The sequence below is a fragment of the Cydia splendana genome, chromosome 2, assembly GCF_910591565.1.
Source record: "Cydia splendana chromosome 2, ilCydSple1.2, whole genome shotgun sequence".
NCBI classification, from domain to species: Eukaryota; Metazoa; Arthropoda; class Insecta; order Lepidoptera; family Tortricidae; genus Cydia; species Cydia splendana.
Genome location: NC_085961.1, coordinates 5,808,735 through 5,831,888, shown reverse-complemented (window position 1 = coordinate 5,831,888; position 23,154 = coordinate 5,808,735). Strand labels below are relative to the sequence as shown.

At 35.0% G+C, this 23,154-nt stretch overlaps 1 protein-coding gene across 6 annotated transcripts in view; it reads right to left on the bottom strand.

Moving 5' to 3' along the window:
• LOC134802720 (uncharacterized) overlaps positions 1-23,154 on the bottom strand; it is a 58,712-nt gene that overhangs the window by 7,368 nt on the left and 28,190 nt on the right. Inside the window, exon 1 of one of the 6 annotated variants that reach the window (XM_063775397.1) lies at positions 19,929-20,073. The exons of 3 other annotated variants lie outside the window; for them this stretch is intronic. In XM_063775397.1, coding sequence (XP_063631467.1) covers positions 19,929-20,034 — 106 coding nt within the window. In that variant the 5' untranslated portion in view covers positions 20,035-20,073. Of the gene's footprint in view, positions 1-5,285; positions 5,385-7,735; positions 7,868-19,928; positions 20,074-23,154 lie in introns of those variants that run through there. 2 more of the 6 variants (XM_063775413.1, XM_063775423.1) reach the window with 2 other exon arrangements.

Here is a 23,154-nt window from a genome sequence, read left to right as displayed (position 1 = left end):
ACAAGGTTGTTCTATTAGGTCTAAGGTATCTCTCATATCTTAAACTGCCACGCTCGAGTATTGCCGAAAATTCCCCTATTCGCCTCCCTAACTATAAGTATATTATTGGGTAGCTGATATTCTCAAACTTTTAATGTACAAACAACCAATAAAATATCGGATTTCTGCTTTATAATATCTAACTATGTATATAAAATTATCAGATTATATAATCATTGTTTTCGATGCCACTCCCAAAGTACATTCAAGAATAATGAAAAAAAAACAACGAATTAAATTACCTTTGATGCGGATGATCAGGATTCCTACAATAACCATTGCCATTAACATGAAAGTCAATGACCAAAATATGATTGCATGAAGAGTAAAATTTGATGAATCACCTTGATCTGGAAATTCATCATCAATATCTATTCGCGGAGCCATTATAGGTATACTGAATATTTTCCTATCTTGCTTAAATTATTCACTGTTACTATAAAATATTAGCGTTACTTTTAACTGTTGTTTTTGTTTATTTTTTATTAAACAATACAAAGTTAACAATCGACCAGCGTACACCATTTTTTTTCTGACTACATTAAACCCATTTTATTTCGTAACATTTTGTTGCCACTTATACATATACTTCGCGTTTAATTTTACGTGCAACATTGACACATACCAACGAATGTATAATGAAAGTGAATATTATTTTAAATACCTACTGATATGATACTAATATCGTTTTCGCCAACTACGTGACAGAAAATTGATCACTCTTGGTATATACATTCTATAGATTCAAATTTATTTTCCCGTGCACATTATTTTCTTAAATTATCATGTTACTAAATTATCTTTGACAGGACAAGATTATAGATATGAAGGGCAAACTGTTTCTCATGTTAGTGCAAAATAAGAGTAAGATATCAGTTATCAAATATTTCGTTTAATCTAGCGACTTTGGTAAAAAATACTTTTGTTCTACTAATTTTTTTTTTTTTATTTAGAACACAAACAGTCAAATAATGCAAATGGATTTCTAGTACAATGTAGTGTACTTAACATACAAAATCAGTATTGTGTGAAATTATATAGAGGGTAGGTAAGTTGAAGATTGGTAAATAGGTTTAACATTAATATCTATTTTAGTAATCGGATAAGTAGTCGTCAATTTATTTTACTATTTGGTAGGTAGGACAATCGGAAAGTTACATTTATACATTTTGTTATTTAAAACGATGTTTAATACTTAAAACTAAAACAATTTACGTTTAAGTTCAATTTTGAGACTAGACAAGGAAGAGTGAAAAGGATCAATATCATGTAAGTGTTTATTAACATAACTAGGGACTCGTCTGAAAAAAGTGTGCCGAGAGTAATTCTTACGAGCAAAGCTGATATGAAATAGAGATCTGGAACGTAGGGGGAGGTGCGGACAACTGAAAGTGACTAATTCTAAGAGATTCGGACATTTTATTATTCCATTAAGAATTTTAAATAAGAACATTACATCTAAATAGTGTCTTCGGTTATAAAGGGAAGGAACACAAAAATGCTTCGCTGCTAACGAAGTACGTTCGAAATAATTGCCCGTTCTGTAACAGAGAGATTTTAGAAAAGTATTTTGGATCCTTTCCAGGCGATCAATATGAACTTGATACTGAGGTGTCCACACAACACAACCAAATTCAAGTATACTCCTAACAAAGGAATGGAATAATAGTTTATAAGTATTGGGGCACCTGAAGGGCTGTCCGATCCTGAGAATCATCCCTAACTTCTTATAAGCTCGCTTACATATATTATCAATATGTAAACTAAAATTTAATTGTGAGTCTAATGTAACACCTAAGTCCCTAATGGAAACATACATTCAATAATATTATTGAATGTATGTTTAAACCTATTTCGGGAGTTTCGGATGTTTGTTTTGTTAACTACTGAATCTCGCAAAAAATGTAATGACATGTATTGTAACCTGCAGTCATGTATAGGATACCTCGGTGCTTTCATACCAGAAGGCACGCCCAAATAAAATGAAATGTGTGACCAAACGCAATAAATATGTACCATTCAATTCTGTGCTGATGAAGTCGTGAACAGAGGTTTGTAAAACCTAGAATAACTTGTCGTAACTGCTTTGTAAAGAACTTGTATCTTGTTATGTCAATAAAAATAAAATGGGGTAGCTTTCCATGGAATACATATAGAGTTATTGCGTTTTTAGATACGATTAAAAGTCGTATTGATATCTAGATTCTAGATACGAATAAAAACGCTCTAATATCGCGCTAAAATAGTTAAGTAAATACTTACATGCCAAAACATGTAAGTCAACTTAGTTTAATGATGAAACTACTTGAAAGTGAGTCCATAACATGAATACAATATAGGTAAGGTACTATTTACTAAAATAAAACAAGTAATACTTTACCAAAGGATGATATCTTCAAACACATCATCATGAAAGACATTACCAGTAACGTAAAAAACACTGACAAGTATATAACAGCTGCTGAGGACAGAAATTGCTCTGGTACAATGACATCTTGTCCAGGCACTTGGTCCACAATTGTAACCATATTAGAATAATCTATTTCGAAATCAGAAAGAGGAGCCATTTTAAATAGAAAATGACTTCTTTCGATATATTTCCGCTCTTTTTAAAATACTCGACAGTTTCAGATATTAAAACTGTGATATTTTTTTTTTATTAAAATTTCTTCATTGTCTTCTTTTAAAATAATTATCGAGTTTCTAGTTGTTCACTTTTGTTCACTGTTTTATTCGTAGTATTTTATTCGTCTCATATTTGACACTGAATTGAATTACGTCAGTATTTTAAGCAGGTACTTTAGACACTGTTGTATAACTTTATATTTTCATTCAAATGTATTTAAAATAAACGCTTATGCAAAATTAACCTTTATCATATTCATCTTTAGGTATACATTACAGATTATATTGTTGAGTTGATTTCCCGTGCACAAATTCCTTGCGTTATCTTTAAAGAGAATTATCATTGACATATTGACATTTCGATGAATGATCATAGGTTTATTCGGATCAGTAGGCACTAAATTATACTCTATAGGTAATATAATTATTCGGTCAAAGATTCTTAAAATAAAAAACCTAGCAAGAATCTCATATTCAAAGATTCTATGTTGTATGCAGAGATTAGCATTATTCGCAAATAGTTATTTGTTTTACAAGGGGGCAAAATTGTTGTTTAACCGCTCGTGCTAATATTGATACCCGAGCAAGCGAAGGATTCCAAAATTGAATTGAATCAAAAAATGGAATCTTGAGGCGAGGGTTTCAAAGCACGAGGGTTAAACAAAATTTGCACCCGAGTGAAACACAAAATTATTCACCACACCAACCCGAAGCAAATATTAAATGTAAAATATCAAACAAAATCAAATCCAAATGAATGTTATTAAATATTTATCATCCAAAATCACCATTTAAGTCAATTCTACCAGCAAACATAAGAAAACAACTCAAAATATGCATTTGAATACTTTGCCTCACATTTGAATAAAATGCAACTTTGCTATCAGTTTTTAAAGTGCAAAGTAAGCCTTTCCGACTTGGTGTGGTGAAAAAAAATTTTCGTGAATAAATATTTCGTTCTGTGTGTTAATTGACGAATGATTTTATTTTAGGAAATAATAAAATAGAGATACTAATAATAAGATTGTCTTCCAATAAAATATATATCATATATAGATAATTCTGCGAAACGTACCTAATGCGTGGACATAAATAAAAAAAAAACATTACGGTTACGCAATTAGGAACCTCTTTTTTCTTTCGTCGGTTGAAAAAGGGTTCACAATTGCCCAGCTAATTAGTAGGTAAATAGGTATAATAATAAAAAACCGGCTAAGTGCGAGTCAGACTCGCGTTCCAAGGGTTCCGTACATTACTCAATTTTTAACAATGTATTTTTTTATGTGAAACGCGTAGGGGTCGGATCAAAAACTAAGTATGTAATTAGTCCGACTCACGCTTGACTGCATATTTCTAATAGGTTTTCCTGTCATCTATAGATAAAGAACTATTTTGTATATTTTTTTCGAAATTTTAGACCCAGTAGTTTCGGAGATAATGGGGGGGGGGGGGATGGTCATTTTTTGGCTATTTTCTTAAATAACTTTTAACTATTCATTTTAAAATTACAAAAAATACATATTTGAGATTCTCAAAATGAGCTCTTTCTTTTGATATGTAACACTATATACATAGTTAAAAAAACATAATTTTTTAATTTTCTCATTTACCCCCAAAAGTGGCCTCCGTCCGTCTTTGGGTCACAAATTTACATATGTGTACCAAATTTCAACTTAATTGGTCCAGTACTTTTGGAGAAAACGGGCTGCGACAGACGGACAGACAGACAGACAGACGCACGAGTGTTCTGTTTTTTTCCTTTTAAGGTACGGAACCCTAAACATGTTTAAACATATTGTCTACAAAGATGTAAAAACCTATATGATGAGGCCACACAAAATTAACTTACGCATCCTCGCCAGTGATATTGCCAAACAGATGAGTATGAAGATTATAATCCAAAAATATACACTTGGTGACATAAAATAATACCACATCATTATGCACGGTCGCGTTAAACGCTGGTTTTTCCATAATAAACTAAAGTCGATAATTCCCTCTTTTAGGTGGTTATCATCGAATTAATTTAACGTTTTATCGATAAGACAAATAACAACTAAGATAACGAATAACGATAGAGCTCAAAAGCGCTTTCACTTAGTGTTCTGAGCAAACACTTTGTTTTGAGCAAATGTTTGCTCTTCCCATTTACTATTAGAGTAATTGTTACCATTTAGGTAACAACAATGATGGAAAGATTGAACGCTCAGTACCCCTAGAGTAAGTAAATTTCATTCGATAGCGTCACGTGACGTATGCGTTTGCGTTGTCATTTTGTATAGGATTTTGAATTTCCATTGGCGCGCTGTTCAAAATCCCATACAAAAATAGATATCACGCAAACGCGAACGCACGTCACGCTATCGAATGAAATTTACACTACTGGGTACTGGTAAATTTAAATGTTATACTTTTATTGTGAACCTCCGAAAAGCTTTTAAATATAGGTATACTTACATTAAGTAAAAATATTACAGGACATCCTTACACAAATTGACTAAGCTTAGAACACAATAAGCTCAAGAACGGTTGTGTTGTGGGTACTCAGACAACGGTATATACATTAAAATATATACGAATACATAATGCAATGATGACACAGTCACAGAAAATGAACTTACTGATCCTGGCCAGTGATATAGCCATCATAAGTAGTATGAAGAATATAATCCAAAAATATACAGTTGGGGACATAACGTAGTAGGACATGATGCACGGTCACATAACACGGTTGTTTTTAACGACCACTCTTCGATAATAAACTAGAAGCCGATAAATCTCTATTTTAGGCGGTTATCATCGATTTAATTTACGTATCAGGGTTTTGTTGATAACTGGATAAGAAAAATAATTATGATAACGGTAGAGCTATAATGGAAAATGTTGGGAATTGCTTTAAAATGAAAAGGGTTTTGATGTTATACACTTCTACACCTGATATTAGAGGCAGTGTTATATCTATGATCATTAATGATAAGTATATTATCAATGTCAATAAATGAAAACACAAATATAATGTGAAATTGCAAATTATACGCAATAAAATTAACAAAAATGAACTTACATATTCTGGATAACGTTATTGCCAGCATGATGAGTATAATAAACAATATCAAGAAAAATAAACGCAGCACCTGACTATAATACGACATTGCACACGGTCACACAATACGTTTGTGTTCAATAATCAATATCATTAATTTAGTTCACTATCGGGGTTTTGGCGATAAGACTGGATACTAAATTAGGTAGGTATCTGATAAATTGTATCCACCTGAGGACTGGGCATCATCATCTGCTAGTTCTTAATTTAACCCTGTCAAATTGACAACTAAACTTTATTGTATGGTAGGATTGGGGCCTACGTACTACGTGTAGGACACCGGTTATCAGGTGGTCGTCAGGACGAATTCATTGAAAACAGTTTTACATAGAGTGTGTTACCTTAGCGCTCTTCACGTTAGCTAAAACAGCCTGGGATGGGAACCGTTCAGCTCGGCTGTCCCATACCAAAACCTAGTAGGTAAGGGACAAATTTCTCAAAATGAGTTTTTAAGTTATTTGGACCCACCTAGACTAGGTTTTGGTATGGGACAGCCGAGCTACTTAATCCCAAGAATTAAATGTAAAGCCAATTTTACAACGAAAATGATGGTAAGTAAAACTCAAATTGTCTATGTCTTACCTAAATGTCGAACCATGCATGCATAAATGCACAAGATAACCACAATATTCACTCCTATAAGCATTACTATTGCCATTATCTCGTTCATATTTATGGTTACTAACTTTTAGACCTAAGTTAAAATAATATTGTCAGCCAATAAGTATTGTAGATAATGAAAATGTAGGGTACACTGAGCCTATTGAGAACGTATGCTAGCCAATGGTCGTTCTAGTAATGCATTTAGTATAACACTGATATCAGGAAATGATTCGTCTGTTAAACATAATATAACGATTGCTTATCTGTTTTAAGTACCACTCTAAACAAATCAAAAGAGATATCTTAAAGGGGCAAGTTTTAATTGTCTTCAAAATCTACGTAAGGTATTAGAATACTTTATATAGGTACCTATAATGAAATGCAATATGAGAGTCAGCACTTACTGAGATTTCACAAACTCGGATTACACGCATTTAGGATCAAATGAACAGTGGCGTAGCTAGGCGTGGGCTAAGTGGGCCCTCGCCCACGGCCTTGCACTTAAGGATGCCTCGCGGAAACCAACTCTTTTTACTATCTTGGGAATACACATTGAAAGAAAAATGCCTTGCAGATGCGACTTCGCCCACGGCTAGATTAGTTCAAGCTACGCCACTGAAAATGAAGGTATCAAAACGATTTCCAGCTTGCTGGGAATTAATTCTTCGTAACGCTTTTTATGAATCTAATTTGATTGGCCTATACAGCTTTTGCCGGATTACCTACGATGCAAGGTATGAGGTGTCATTTCACTTAAGGCCTGAGCACACCTGATGTGCGTAGATGTGCACGTGCTCGTGCGTGTTGTATTATACAGATTCTTAAGAGAGACGGCACACCGCTTCCGTGACGTGTGCGTAGCTTATATACCGGAGCGACATGCGAATTAACATCAGTGTGATAACCGCGATATCGTTCCCTATTAACATATTCCTTTGTTTCAGCCATGTTTCAGCCATGTCGTTGCTGATTTGATAAGATATTTAGACAATTGTTTTTATCCACACTTTGTAGATAAACAGATTGTTAATAAAGAACAACTTTTAACAGAATTATTTCGTACCTTTACAGCTCCCTCATACTATTTTAAAAATATAGGTACCTACCCTCCTATTTTGAAGTTAAAACTTTTAACAGTGTCGTGTGCGTCCCAGAAGTTAAGCAAAGAGCATCTTCACCGATAGGTATAAGTACATATAATAATAATATTTTTGTATTTAACTAGGATTGTAAATGAAGAATATCTCATAGCAAATCTGAGTTTGGTTGGTGTTGCCAATGAAAAATTAGTAAAATACCACCTCATGAAAGCACATGACACATGATGTTGATGTTATCGTTGTCCTCTCAAACAAAAACACTCACCAATAAATTTCACGAATATTCCGTAAAGGCAGAAGAACAACATTATATTTATTCCCATAAATATTAAAGCTGCTGTCAATTCGTCCATTATAACTTGTATCACGACTATTTAAAAAATAATTTGAATAATAACTCTTCACGTACAATTCTTATTATATTTATTAATAAACTAGTCACTTAATCGCAAATTATTGGCAACATTAATCAGATTAGCATTTATCTATCTTTCAAAACATGAAAACATTATCTTTAGGACAATGAACCTTATTCATGGTGCATAAAGTTAGCATTTTATTAAAGCAAGCATGTTTTATACGAGATGGCGGTAGATAGCTTAAAACCCATTCGATTTAGGAATCTATCCTTTCAAACATAGAATTTAATTTCGAATTAGTCGGCATTGATAAAACGCCGATTAAAACGTTCTATTTTATATTATTCACGACTAGGTACCTTATGTATAAGTACTCATGTAATATTCAAGCAGTAGTATTTCTCTTAGTTGATTATGATTATCTCTGATCGAAACCATTGAACAAGGGTTATTATTATCGCCTCATAAGGAAGTATATTTGTACCTATACTGCGTCAAGCAAATCTTGTCAGTAGAAAAAGGCGGCAAATTTGAAAAATCGCGGGCTAGCAACACTGTGTTCGAATAATTCCAAAATCGCGTGTCATCTGTGTTTTATCTGTGGCCAACTTGTTTGTTGACATTCTGAATCGTTTTTATTTCAAGAGATATTTCTGCTGTGACTCGTGATATTTTCTGATATTTAATAAGATTGTACATTACCTTAAGCAAAGCTAAGCCTGCAATGTATAATCATACTCGTTGATAGTAAACATTACTAAAATTTTAGGTTATGACAAGTACTGGAAGAACATGGGAAGAACTTTTAAGATTATGTGCAGTTTTTTTTGTTTTAGGGTTAAAAGGCATAAATAAAATTAAAACGTATGCCTAAATCTATCCAATAAGACCACACATTGTGTCCTGGAAACCGTCCATAGGCCCACATATCTTAATATTTTCAGCGACTGATTCGACTACATAATTTACAAAGGTAAACTTTTAAAACAGTATTAAGAACTTTGATTATATCGCCGTTCTTTCGCAACATTACCTAATCCTTACATATGTTTGTTGCAGGATTAAATCTCGCTCAATATGAGGCGTTCGTAGTAGGTAGTTTCTCTTCAGAAGTTCAGTCAGACAATACTTACCTACGGCGGTTTATATACGTTATATACAGCGCAACCAAGACGAAAAATAAATTTATTACCTTATTTAAAAATGTAACAAAAATATTGAGAGCTTAAATATTGATGGAATAGATTATTCTTGTATAAGTTGTCCTTATGTTGGTCATCAAGAAAATATATTATTTAGGCTAATTTGTTTCATGCTCTCAGCTACTGCACATATATACCTATATGGGAAATCCTAGTTTATACTTGCTGAAACAGGTACAGTCAGCAGCAAAAGTTACTAAGCGGGCCAGGTGTTCAAAATGATCTTGACGCGACTTTATTATGAAGAGAATAAGAGTGTGTCAAGGTAATTTTGAATACCTGGCTCGCTTAGCAACTTTTGCTGCTGACTGTACCTATGTATCTTTCTAAAAGAAGTGTTAAGTCGCTTTACATACCTGTTTGTTCAATAAAAGAAAATAATGTAGTCAGCATTCTTATGGAGCACTAGACGCAGTGTAGGTATAATTTTAGAAAAGTATTTTCACATTTCCAAAATGACAAGTCTTGAATAGCCTACTGTGCAAGTTATAAAAATTTCCTAACAGTATTCTCCTGATATATAAATGCCTTGTTTAATTATCAGCATACCAAATATAATTTAGCCGATATGTGTAACATTTTTAGCCCATACACAAAACAGCAGCATGAGCAAAATGTTACCAAACTAGCATGTAAAGAGTATCCCTGAACTATAATTATACATACCATACACAACATAACAATATTATAATTGTGTTATATTTCTCAAACATATTTCCTAAACTTTCGCCTGGCAAACACAACTAGCCAGTTAGTCAGATCCAAGAAAATTATACTCATAGCTTTAGCATAGATTCCCTCTGTCTTTAGACAGTCAGTCCTGGGCCAAACTACATAAAGAATCTATTTTATGCCTGCCACAGAACCCTACAAATTATAAATTGAATAGAAGAATAGAATTTCTTAGCACCATGAAATAAAATAGGTACCAAGGGTTAAATTAGACAAATTACTGTTAAACTAAACTAAAAATATTTAGTTTACCCAAGAAATGTTTATTGTAAGTTAATTAAAGTTATATTGGGAAGATAAAAGGAGTTAACTCCTTATGTTTGGAAACTTAAATTACACATTTTGTAACAAATCTGTTTTATGCTTAAGATGCAAAATATGCAATAGATGACTACAGAGTATTATGATGCTTGGTTGAAGTGACCAGGTAACCTTGGTAACTTCATATTTTTTCAATGAATGCCCTGAATTAAAGTGTAGGTAAGTTAAAGTGACCCTTATCTTCTCTTACATTTCAATTAAATAAGCACCCAAATATCACTTGTTTTATTTTTATTATGTATATTGTACAAGGTATACCAATCAAAATATTACACAGGTAGGTATGTGATATTGATCCACTAATTTACATTGACAAGTGGCATATTATATTGTAAGTATCAAATATTCCACAATTACCATTTTGCTATGATTAAAATTGAATTCCAACTGAGAAATCTAATAAAATATTAAAATCCAGTAGGACATCTACCAGCGGAAGCAATGATTTTATTCATACATTCTAGTTTAATGGCATCTCTTCTTTGTCGTTCCCTCATGACTGAGGATCGTGACCAATAACTATGTCCCTCCATTTATCGCGAACAAGGGCTATGTGCTATGTGGGCTGCCCTCTGCATGGAACCACATGCTTGTTTTATGGAAACCGACCATCTTGCAGGGGCTCTTCCTCTAGCGCGCTTGCCTTCAACTTGCCCCAGTATGATGTCACGTGCGAGGCTGTGGTGTGGTGACCGCATTATGTGCCCAAAGAATCTAAGAGCCCTCTCCTGGCAGATTGTTGAGAGTCGTTTGGTGATTTTGAGTTCTCTCAGAATGGTTTAATGGCATAGTCCGCTTCTAATTGTAATTTGATATCTTCAAATTTGTTAATCATTTTGACTAACATGGCTTTTAAATTGTCCGTCCATATTAAATAACAATTTCTAAAATTTTCAATAAGCCGCAAGTGACAATTTGAATTGACGTACGTAGGGCGCGCTCAGCGGAAAAAAAATCATATTCGTTTTGGTTCGACGTACATTGCTGCTTTTCTTAGCGCAATACTGCTCTTTGAGTGTTGCCCTACTTTAGTTTGCTTTACATTGCTACTGACAAGATTTGCTTGACGCACTTTACTTCCTTTAGCTTGTTATTCTGGGTTGTGTAATTATAGTAATTACGAATAGGTAGGTTTCTATCTGTCACCAGCAGCCGCCATAAAATTACCACTGGGAACTAGTGCATTCTTCATCAAAAGTAACAGATCACTGATCAAGCTACGCATCAAATGTGTCTACCATTCTCTAAAGGGGCTCACAGATTACCTACTAGTTAGCCGGACGATACACGGGGCCTATACTGACAGATACCTACTTAAGACCGCCAACTGTGGAGATATATCTCTAGGTATTAATAGGAAAAGGATTCAAGGGTGGCAACCTTTTACTTTTGGTGCGTAGTTTCATTTGCTACTGTTAATGCTGACTGTATGTCCTTCCACAGTTGACTGACGTTATTATCATGGTTTGACATGACAAATATAAAAGTCATTATACCTAGTCATTCAAAATACATAATGAAGTGATGCAGGTAAGTCCCGCGTAACCCGCGTTAGATCATAGGATCATGACTATTATAAATTCCCTACGGTTTAGCAAAATAAGACAATAATTAGGGCGAGCGAAGCGAGCCCTATCACTAATCGACGAACTATGCATTCTTGTGGTACACTTTACGGAAAAACTACTGCACTGTTAGGTATGAAATTTAACATAGTAATTTAAATTCATGTCTAGATGTGTTATCAAACATAAAAATATCATTTTATAAACCTAAAAAAATAAAATAAAGTAATAACACTTTGTATTACTACTAGCGCCATCTGTTGGCAAAATGATGAATTAACATTCGTGCTAATGTTAATTATTTCTATCTCTAACAGATGGCGTTAGTAATAAATAAATAAATAAATATTGGACATTCTTATATACAAATTGACTACTTAAGATTCAGACAATACGATACCTATGTGGTGTTTTCAAGTTCAATAATGTCGATGGCGCTTACGCCATTAACAACGATGACTACCAAAGTGGGTACAATTTTGGATTTAACCCACCTCGCTTCACTTGGTTTGATTCCCATTTTCAACCGACGAAAAAAAAAACGGAGGAGGTTCTCAAGTCGACGCGTATATATATTTTTTTTTTTTTTTTATGTATGACCACGCATAACTTTTTACAGAGGTGTTCGATTTTGATAATTATTTTTTTATTGGAAAGGGTATAAGTTGGTCCCCGAAGTTGGTCCCATATAAATTTGGAAAAAAAAATCCAACGTTAAGGGTAGTAAAATAGGGGATGATTGATTTTTTCACTCACCGATTGTAACGTATGACCACGCATAACCTTTTACAGAGTAGTCGTAATAATAATAAAAATTTGGAAAAAAATCCTACCCTAAGGGTGGGAAAATAGGGGTAATTTATTTATATTACAGAACATAATAGTTAAAGTAGGATTATTAATATAACAGTTAATAGCTAAAGCAAGGTAGGTAGCTATTTTAAAAGTAATCAAAAATTAAGCATGTAATAATTTGTATAAATTATAGCCACAGAAAATTATAAAATAAAAACTTTTTAACAAAAAAAATAACCGCCGAAAAAAAACTAAAAGGAAATAAAAAACCGGCACTAACACGAAAGGAGTCGACCAAACAATAGCACACTGAAAAGAAAAAAATAATTATTTTGTCTTCAATAACGCAAGTGAATACCTATGAACTATGTATATACATACTTCTGAAATCAATCACACAAATCTGCGTATTTATATATTTACAATCTGTTATTTTTGGAGTCGGTGCCAGCCTCAAACAAACTTGAGCACCTTAGTGAAGCACCTGCACCGACTCCAAAAATAACAGATTGTAAATATATAAATACGCAGATTTGTGTGATTGATTTCAGAAGTATGTATATACATAGTTCATAGGTATTCACTTGCGTTATTGAAGACAAAATAATTATTTTTTTCTTTTCAGTGTGCTATTGTTTGGTCGACTCCTTTCGTGTTAGTGCCGGTTTTTTATTTCCTTTTAGTTTTTTTTCGGCGGTTATTTTTTAGCAATTAAGTTTTTGTGAATACCTACTAGAACAATCAATCTTGCTGTATATTTACTGCGGAGGTCAATTTACTCGTATGTTTTGTGACGCTGACGATGTGATGAACGAAGTCATGTTGTGTTAGCAAACTTAAATCGGGTATTTTCACTTCGAGATACAGTTTTGGCGCCATTCATTTATTACGTAAGACGATTTTGGGGTGGAGGGGGGTCGAACATATCTTATTTTTTCTTACAAGGGGGTGGGAGGGGGTTTTCATAGTTCTTAAGTAAGATCACAAAGATGCAATATTTTTTTAAATTTCTATGAAATTATGATGTTTAAAATAATTACTTCCACACTCTGTGCTATCAAACACGGTGTTAGCTTAAACGAGCTCAAGTACCTTTGTACAGGTACAAATAAACATTCATAAAAATATTTTTTTGAAAATAAATTATATTGGTGGCTGGACGGGGTCAGCCTATTCTTATTATTTCTTACATAGGGTTGGGAGGGGGTCAAAAGCTGGCAAAAATTGTCTTACGTAATTAATGAATGGCGCCTTTAGTGTTTCTATTGGACTTAGGGCCGATACAGACGGACTACAACCCGACTGCAACTTGTATGGGAACTGCACGCCAATCGAAACGTCGGCGTGCAGATCAGCAAAATGACCCAGTACCCTGGCAGTACCTAGTGGAACTCAGGTTTGGTGTAACAAAGGCACATTATGGTTTGGTCACCCGACTCATCTTGATGAGCACTTAGGAGAGTAGTACCCAAGATAGAGCCGATGCCGAACCCTGGCAGTACCTAGTGGAGCTCGGGTTTGATGCAACATACATAAACACACGCTGTTTTGGATATCCGACTCGTCATGATGATCACTGGGTAGATCAGTACTTTCAGTACCCAAGATAGCTGATGCTGAACCCTGACAGTGCCTAATGGAGCTCGGGTTTTATACAACATAGGCACACGCTGTTTTGGTCATGCAACTCGTCTTGATGAGAACTTAGGAAAGTAGTACCCAAGATAGAGCTGATGCTAAACCCTGGCTGTACCTAGTGGAACTCAGGTTTGGTGCAACATAGGCACACGCTGTTTTGGTCATCTGACACGTCTTAATGAGAACTTGGAAGAGCAGTACCCAAGATAGAGCTGATGCTGGACCCTGGCTGTACCTAGTGGAATTGTGTGTGTTAGTTTATGTGCGGAGCAGCGTGATTACCGCCAGTAGGTGTCCAGACGGGATAGTTTTTCGATCAATTATGTGGAGTGGACGCAAAAATAAATTCAAGAACATTGGCTCGCTGACCCAACATTATGTAGGAAAGCCAGTTGGGTTCCTTACAAAAAGTACTGGGCGACCGTGTAGGATGTAATGCACTTATGAAATTGTATATTACGTGTGGATGATATTGGCAATTTGATTTTGTCGTCTGGACACGTTTTTAAAGGACAAAGTAAAAGCTGTAACAGACAGGCGTACCGGACAGCAACCGGTTCGGTACGTTAAGGTAGAAAACCTCCGCGAGCCCTTACAAAGCTCTGCTTTTTGCTAGTTATTAATGAATCAAATTATATAAAAGCAATCTTGAACAACCTAGTTGGCATATGGTAAAATGTGGCTTTCCGTAGGAGAAGGGTCCTTATGCTTCATGTGGAATAAGGACCTTTTTATCAGAATTTCTGTTGGAATTTCAGATGGAAAGGACCTTATTCTACTTGAAACATAAGGACCCTTCTGTATTGGAAAGCCACAAATAAAAATCAACGACTCACTTTTACTGAACGTTGTTTTTAACGCCTTATACAAATTAATAGCACAATGTGCAATCTAAATACTATTGCCACTGGGCAATAAGGGCATTTTCATTTAACTTGTACTTTAAAGCGCGACTTAAGTCGTGTTTCAGTAACATCTAACCGTTACATTCCTGACAAAATGTATGGGATTTGACATTGACCGTCAGTTTTGTAATGAATGCTAACCGGCCGTTAACAGTGCACAGTTAAGTGAAAATGCCCATAAATGCGAAAGTGTATCTGTCTGTCTGTCTGTTACCTCTTCACACTTAAACCGCTGAACTGATTTAGTTTAAATTTGGCATAGAGATAGTTTAAGTCCCGGGGAAAGACATAAGATAGTTTTTATGTCAGAAGTCCCTAAAGAGGGTGAAAAGGGGGGTGGAAATGAGAAAATTAATGAAGTGCCTGTTAATTGGTGTAAAAAATTAAGCATATTATGCTCGAATTGCTATTAGATTTTATCCAGGCGCTGTACTTACTCTAGCTGCTGGTACTAATAATTCCACGCAGACGAAGTCGCGGGCAAAAGCTAGTTAGTACTTAACAAAAAATTTGTTGTAATTCTTAGTCTAAACGGAAGCAACAATGAAAAAACAGATAGGGACCTATTTACAATTTGAACAAAACAAATAGCATTTTTGGCTTGAGTTTATTTAACCTTAAAAATAAATGCGCTCCGGTAGCTTAAGCCATCTTTAAATTTTGAATTATCACTATTGGCAAGAAACACGATGATTTGTATAAGTACATAAAGTAGTTTATCATTATAAGAAGCCACTTTCAAAATGCTAATTATTCGCTAACCGTTTCACTTTAAAACAGTAGGTACATAACATACCTAATGATAAATTTAATTTCGTAAAAAGATATCTAAATCAAGTTGTCTCATTTGATACCAGTAAATACCTAAGCTAATCGCTTTTAGGTCTCCTAATTCCATAACTCCGTGATCAATCACCAAGCCTACAGGTTCTAAAATTATATATGTTAGAATAATATTAAGCCTATTAGAGAATTAATATCATTATTATTACAAAGCAGCCCTTTTACCACATCGTTAAAAGTCCATACTTAGTAACTATCCGCATTGCTACCAATTTCATAATATAGTCACAAGTGTTTTTAAATTGCTTGCTTAGCTCATGAATTTCCGAGGCCTATTATTAGGTCTGTAAGCCTCGGAAACGACTTCCAAAATTAATTTAGCAAAACTTAACTTTACCTAACAAGTTTTGTTAGGTATATTACTTACTGTCATAAAACATACCGAATTGAGCCCGTTTTTATCAGAAAGATGAAGACAGGTAAGATAATGTTTTTACCTGCTCCTTAAATTCAAATATTGGAATTCGTGCATTTAAACACAGCAAAAGAAAAACATGTTTTAAACCAATCCACCAAAGAATCAGATTAATTTAAGTTTAGTTATAATATAAACTTACTTCTCTTTATACAGCACCCGAGACAAAACCAGAACCAAAACAAATACAAACACATAAAAATAAACACGCCGATCATTAAAGACGCCACTAAGTCCATCATTGCTACTGACTCAAACTTGACTACAACTAAAATAAATAACACTTTAATCTTGCCTTATCTGTCGCTATCAACGTCTGTGGCATTTTAGAATCGATTCGAAATTTAAAATTCATATGACGCTAGATGAGAGCGCGGGCGAAGAGTGAACGACAAACTACATTGAATGAATGAGTGGTTAGAATGTGTTGGTGGTTGTCCATTGTGATTCAGTGTCGGAAATTATATTAAAAGTGTCTGTAAAAGAGATGAGCTGCGACTTAATATGGCTAGCATAGCAACACCACATTAAAAATAAATTAAATGATGCATTTAAGGCAAATAAACTTATGTGGTTTTAGTAGAATAATTTAATAGGATAACGTGCGCCATGGTTTATTTTTGCCGGAAACTGTGTATAGTTTGTAGTTTCCTAATAGAGCCCGACGGCTAATTCATTGTCTATTGTTAAGTAAAACTGCACGTGCTGCTTACCTGCAAAAAAGGGTCTTAATTATTCTATTTGGCAACTGAGCGCGGGCTAGTGCAACGCCTCAAAAAACCAGTGTAGGTGCGCTCTCCGATAAAGCGCCTTTGTTACGCATATCGATGACACATTTTAGACTGGTTCTGTAGCGTTCGACTCGCCGGCACTCAGTAACCGAAGTGTTGAGTGCCGGCGAGTTGAACGGATCACACACATCGTAACAAAATATTTATCCATTAGTTCATTTTGAATCTTATTGCAATTTCCATATAGTAGATGAGTCGTATGAAAATTTGTATGTAAGGGTCAAAATAATTCCCACAAAGACGGGGTTTGATTTTTTTAGTTCTTTGTGTGTATCTTTTTGACATACTAAAAATATATCAAAATATATGCATGCAAAACGCATTTATTACATTTCAAATTTGAAAAATCAAAAAAAATATTAAAAATCGTGTGTGGTATCAAATGACAGGAAATTACACGCTAAAAAAGGTTGTGAAGTTGATTTTACAAAATAAAAATAAAAAACAAAGTGGTGGCTGAAAGACTGATTTTTTTTTTCAGCCTTCGTTCATTCTCAAAAACTTTGGGATGAGCCCCTCTGCAGAGCCACCTTAAAAGCTCTTATTGATAATGCTCAAAGCCCTGCAGAGCGCGCTCGTCTCTTAGCTGTATCGGAGCCAGAGTCGGGGCTCTCGCTCCATGCATTGCCATCCCCCAACATAGGCACTCTCCTAGAGAGAAAGGCCCTCGCACTCGCTACCAGTCTGCGATTGGGGGTCAAAACCAATGAGCCCCACCGCTGCCGCTGTGGCTCCAATGTTGACGAGCTGGGCCACCACGGCTTGCCCTGCCAGAGAAGCGCAGGCCGCATCTCTCGCCACACCTCCCTGAATGATGTCATCCGGAGCGCGCTTGCTTCCTTTAGTGTGCCGGCCATCCTAGAGCCGAACGGTATCGCACGCGACGACGGCAAGCGGCCCGACGGAACTTCACTTATTCCGTGAAGGCTGGGGAGGACGCTTGTGTGGGACGCCACCTGCGTTGACACGCTCGCGCCGTCCCACCTACAGGCGACCTCCGTCAAGGCGGGACCGGCGGCTACAACCGCTGAACAGAACAAGCGGCGCAAATATGCTGTCCTCGGCGAGGGCTACATATTTGCGCCGTTTGGCGTAGAGACTCTGGGACCGTGGGGGCCTAGCACAAAAAGCTTATTTAAGGAATGTCCCAGCGCCTCATGGACATCTCAGGTGACCGGAGGGCTGGCAGCTACCTCGGCCAGAGGATAAGCCTGGCCATCCAAAAAGGTAACGCTGCCAGCCTTCTGGGCACCATAACTCATGAAGGTGACCTGGGGAGCATTTTTTACTTATAAGTTTAGTTTAAGATTTGTTATATTTTAGTTTTAATTTTAACGTTTAGTTTTTTTTTTCACTTTGTTATTAATAAATAATATCTTTAAAATTTATTATAATGAACTTACTCGCTGCTTTGTTTTTTCAAATTATTAACGAAAAAATAAAAACAAGGAACCTTAGAATTTATTATAATTAACTTTCCCTCTGTATTATCTTTTTAAATATTAATCCCTGCGAAAAGTGTACTGAATCTTTTTTGTAGAGAATTTTGTGTAGATTATTAACATTTAACAACATTTTAATATATTGGCCACCGTTTACGAGTTATTTACGAAAAACTAAAAAAAAAACCGACCTTAGAAGTGATTATAATTAACTTTCCCGCGTTAATATCTCTTTGAATATTGATCCTAGCGAAAAATTGTACGAAATCTTTCTTGTAGGAAATTTTATGCAGATTACTTACGTATAAGAACATTTTTGCTATGCGCCACCGTTTAAGAGTTATTTACGACATGCTAAAAAAAGGAACCTTTAATATCAAATATCTCACTTCCGGTCAAGAATTCGATCGAGCAAATTCGGATTCAGCGGGATCTAATTAGGGTAAAAAACCCGGTTGCCAAAAAGTAATATAATTTGCCAGTCGAAATCGAGTTTTACAAAAATATGACCAGTTTACAATAGTTTTTGTTCCATATATTCTGCCAAGCACCTCCTTTGAGGTGCGTTCAGTTTATTGATAAAACTTTTTAAATTAATATAGAGCCTATATTTTTCATATTATATTAATATCATTAAAAATAGGTATTCATTAATTAAATATTCTTTTCTTTTACACAATGTATTTTGATGTGTAAAACTATGATAGTTTAGTTTAGTTTTCAATGTAGGAAATAATTTTCAACATTGAAATAAAAACAGTTTTTCAGCCACCACTTTGTTTTTTTTATTTTTATTTTGTTAAGTTAACCTCACGACCTTTTTTAGCGTGTAATTTCCTGTCATTTGATACCACACACGATTTTTAATATTTTTTTTGATTTTTCAAATTTGAAATGTCAATAAATGCGTTTTGCATGCATATATTTTGATATATTTTTAGTATGTCAAAAAGATACACCCAAAGAACTAAAAACATCAAACCCCGTCTTTGTGGGAATTATTTTGACCCCAAAGGCTATATCATCTCTACTAATAGGAGTTGTAATTCAATTACCTGGGAAAAGTGAACGAACGATTTTTTATGCAGGTGGTTGTGGCACGTGGCACGAGCGGTCTTGCTTAACAATAGGATTAACCGTCGGGCTCTAATAGGAAGCTACAAACTATACCTACTAAACAAAATCAATATATATTTTAAAAAGCTAGTAATTTAATTTTAGTGTTTGAACATAGGTACTCTTGCACTTGAAATTGTAATTTTTTGTCGGACATTTTTACCGGACAAGATATTTTTTTTACTAAGTATCTATAGAACATTTCTTAAACGGTAATAAAGATGACTGTTTGTATTTCTATACTTACATCTACATATTATGATAACTACGTATAAATATGTTGCTACACCCTAGTAGAGGCACCGAATACATTATTAATGATTTATTTACTTACTTCTGCGGTATATAACGCAAATACACAACACTCCCATGAAAACTGTCATACACGCCGCCGTGGTGGCAGTAGCTATGGTCAAAGACTCTTTAGTGTGCCAACCCATTGTCACATATCTTCCTTCACTGAATGTTTAATCACTACTCTACGTTTATGTCATAAAAAACTATTTAAAAACCAAAGGAAGTTTTTTGCATAAGAGTATAAATCAAAGAAAAGGTAAAATTAAAAAAAAAGACGTTAAAAAAGCAATAACGAGGATAGAAAACCAGTAGTTGTGTGAGACAAAAGTTCTATTTATACCTAATCGTTAAAAAAGTCACAAAGTCAAAGATATTTTTCGTACTTAATTATACATTTTGACTACTGAACACTAGTATTATTGTAATTTTGTGTTGAAACACTTTCTTTCCCTCCCACAGGTGAGTAGAGAACTGATAACCTATATGCAATACGCATTACGCAGTATCGCGATAACGGATGATAATCATTGGTCACTACGCTACCAGTGGTTTTCGCAACATACTATGGTGTTGAGTTAAAATGTTGTTTTGGTAACAACATTCGATCGCCTCTCCTATCTTGGAAGTTTTGAAACCCTCGCAATGCTCAAAATGTAATTGCATCTGTAGGAATAGGTAAGTATGTAGTATGTACTAAAATAAAAATATGTACTAAAATAAAAATAAAATAATAATGAACACATACATACATATAATCACGCCTATTTCCCGGAGGGGTAGGCAGAGACCACGGATTTCCACTTGCTACGATCCTGACATACCTCTTTCGCTTCCTTCACTTTCATAACATTCCTCATACACGCTCGTCGGTTTAGGGTGCTCTTGACCTGGCCTTTCTTCAGGATTTCCCCGATCTGATCAGAGAAAGTCCGCCGAGGTCTACCCCTTCCAACTCCCACTTCCACTTCTCCCTTATACACTCTCTTTGTTAGCCTTCTTTCACTCATTCTTTCCACGTGTCCAAACCATCTCAACATACCTTTCTCAATTTTTGTCACTACATCTACATTCAGTCCACACTTTTCCCTTATCACACTGTTCCTAATTCTATCTTGCAATCTCACACCACACACACTTCTCAACGCTCTCATTTCCACTGCATTCACTTGGCTCTGATGCCTCTTCTGCCATACCCAACTTTCGCTACCATACATAAGTGTAGGCACCAACACCCCTCTATGAACAGCCAACCGTGCTTTTTGCGACACCTTCTGGCTGCTCATAAAAGCGTTAAGTGCCCCATTCACACGATTTCCAGCATTCACTCTCCTTTCAATGTCTTTATCATGCTTACCATCCCTAGTGAACAAGGTACCCAGATACACAAACTCTTTCACTTGTTCCACTCTTTCTTGACCAATCGAAATTTCACAGTTTGTCATATTTTCTTCCTTTTCAAATACCATTACTTTCGTCTTGCTTACATTTATTTTCATTCCTTTCCTTTCAAAAGACCCATGCATTCCAGTAACCATCTCCTGCAACTCGTCCCCCGATGACGCTAGCAATACCAGGTCATCAGCGTAAAGAAGACATTTGACGGATAACCCACTCATTCTCAGCCCACATTCATCATTAAATAATGAAATCACTTTAAATTAATATCCTATACCTAGTAGCAGACTTCCACTTTGGATAGATAAAGTAATTTGAGTACCTATACTCAAACTCTTCGATGCGCCTAGACTTTAGTGGATTTGATTTCCGTCAGTTCTGATCGTTATTTAATAGGAATAATAATTTAATAACTAATAATGTACAGCAAGTTTACTTCCTGACCTGTTTTGGATGTTTTATAGTACCTAGTTAGTTCACGAATTAGGTAGTTCTTCCTTTATTTTAATTTCAATAAGTACCTAATAAACCATTTTTTTCTACGTAACATCTGTTTCTTAAAATCGATCTTTTGAGAATTGTAATTAGCTATTACCAACTCTATTAATCTATTAACTTTTAGACGCGGAAGGTTGACTAGACATGCAATTTTACTTTAACTCCTGCCTTTTTCTAGTTACACTATAAATAATTACAATCATCAGATTACAGATAATAAGGACTTATAATCAATAATCATTAAGACTATGTCGTGGCTTCTAACCTCCGTGGCGACCTGACGTAGACCGACTGACTCACTGACTGACTGACTGATAATTATACATATTTGGAACTACGGACATTTAAATTCAAAATTAGAAATGATAACCATAGGACAAAATCACATCAGTTCACGACAGACAACCGACGACGACAGACCGCACAGACAGAATTATAACCTAATACCATACTTCAATCGTGAGTTATATAATATTAAATTCAAGTGAATGTTTATACATGAAACTTACCAATATAGAAATAAAGGGATACCGCCATCATCACTAGTGCGAAAAGCAAAAATATCATCACAGCGGGCACAGTAGTGACTAATATTAAAATCAACACTTCACTCATTCCTTTTGTTGTGTCATTAAATGCCCTTTTGATAATAAACAACAAGTCTTAAAAGTTATTATCAATCGCGAACTAGATTATTAATTATCAGTGTGTAATCTTTGTTTTCCGAATTAGGTATTTTATGATAAGATTCTAAGGATTTGGTAATATAAAAATAAATATTCTTTAGTCTGTTTGCCTCTCTATCACTCTTCCGTATACGAAAAATAGAGGGGTAACGAATATTTTATTTTCGATGTTCGCGCTTTCAAGTGTCGAAGTTCGAAAGTGGCGTTTTTGGTTGGAGAAATGTCACTTTTGACACTGACAGATCAGTATCATAATGGAAACAGATCGAATAACTAAAACTAGAATTGGCCTTTAATATCGGACACATTGGTCAAAAACTACAAACAATCCCGAACCTGTTTGGACAGCTATCTCTCAAATCGGCACAATACTGGTTTAAAACGACATTTCCGATCAAATCTTTCCATTCTCATACGTAATTGTTAGAAATATGAAAATATTAATAAGTAATTTGTGTTTGACATGTACGAGTAGCGTGGCTGAATATGCCATCAGTTCAGTGTGGCTACCACCAGAAGCACTACCACCAGTTGTGACATTGACAGATACGCTCGCGTCTAAGTAACTTACTTTCTATGCATCTCCCTCGTACTCGCATATTAGTGCAAGCGAGATGTATAGAAAGTAATTTACGTAGACGCGAGCGTATCTGTCAATGTCAAAACTGGTGGTAGCCGTACAGT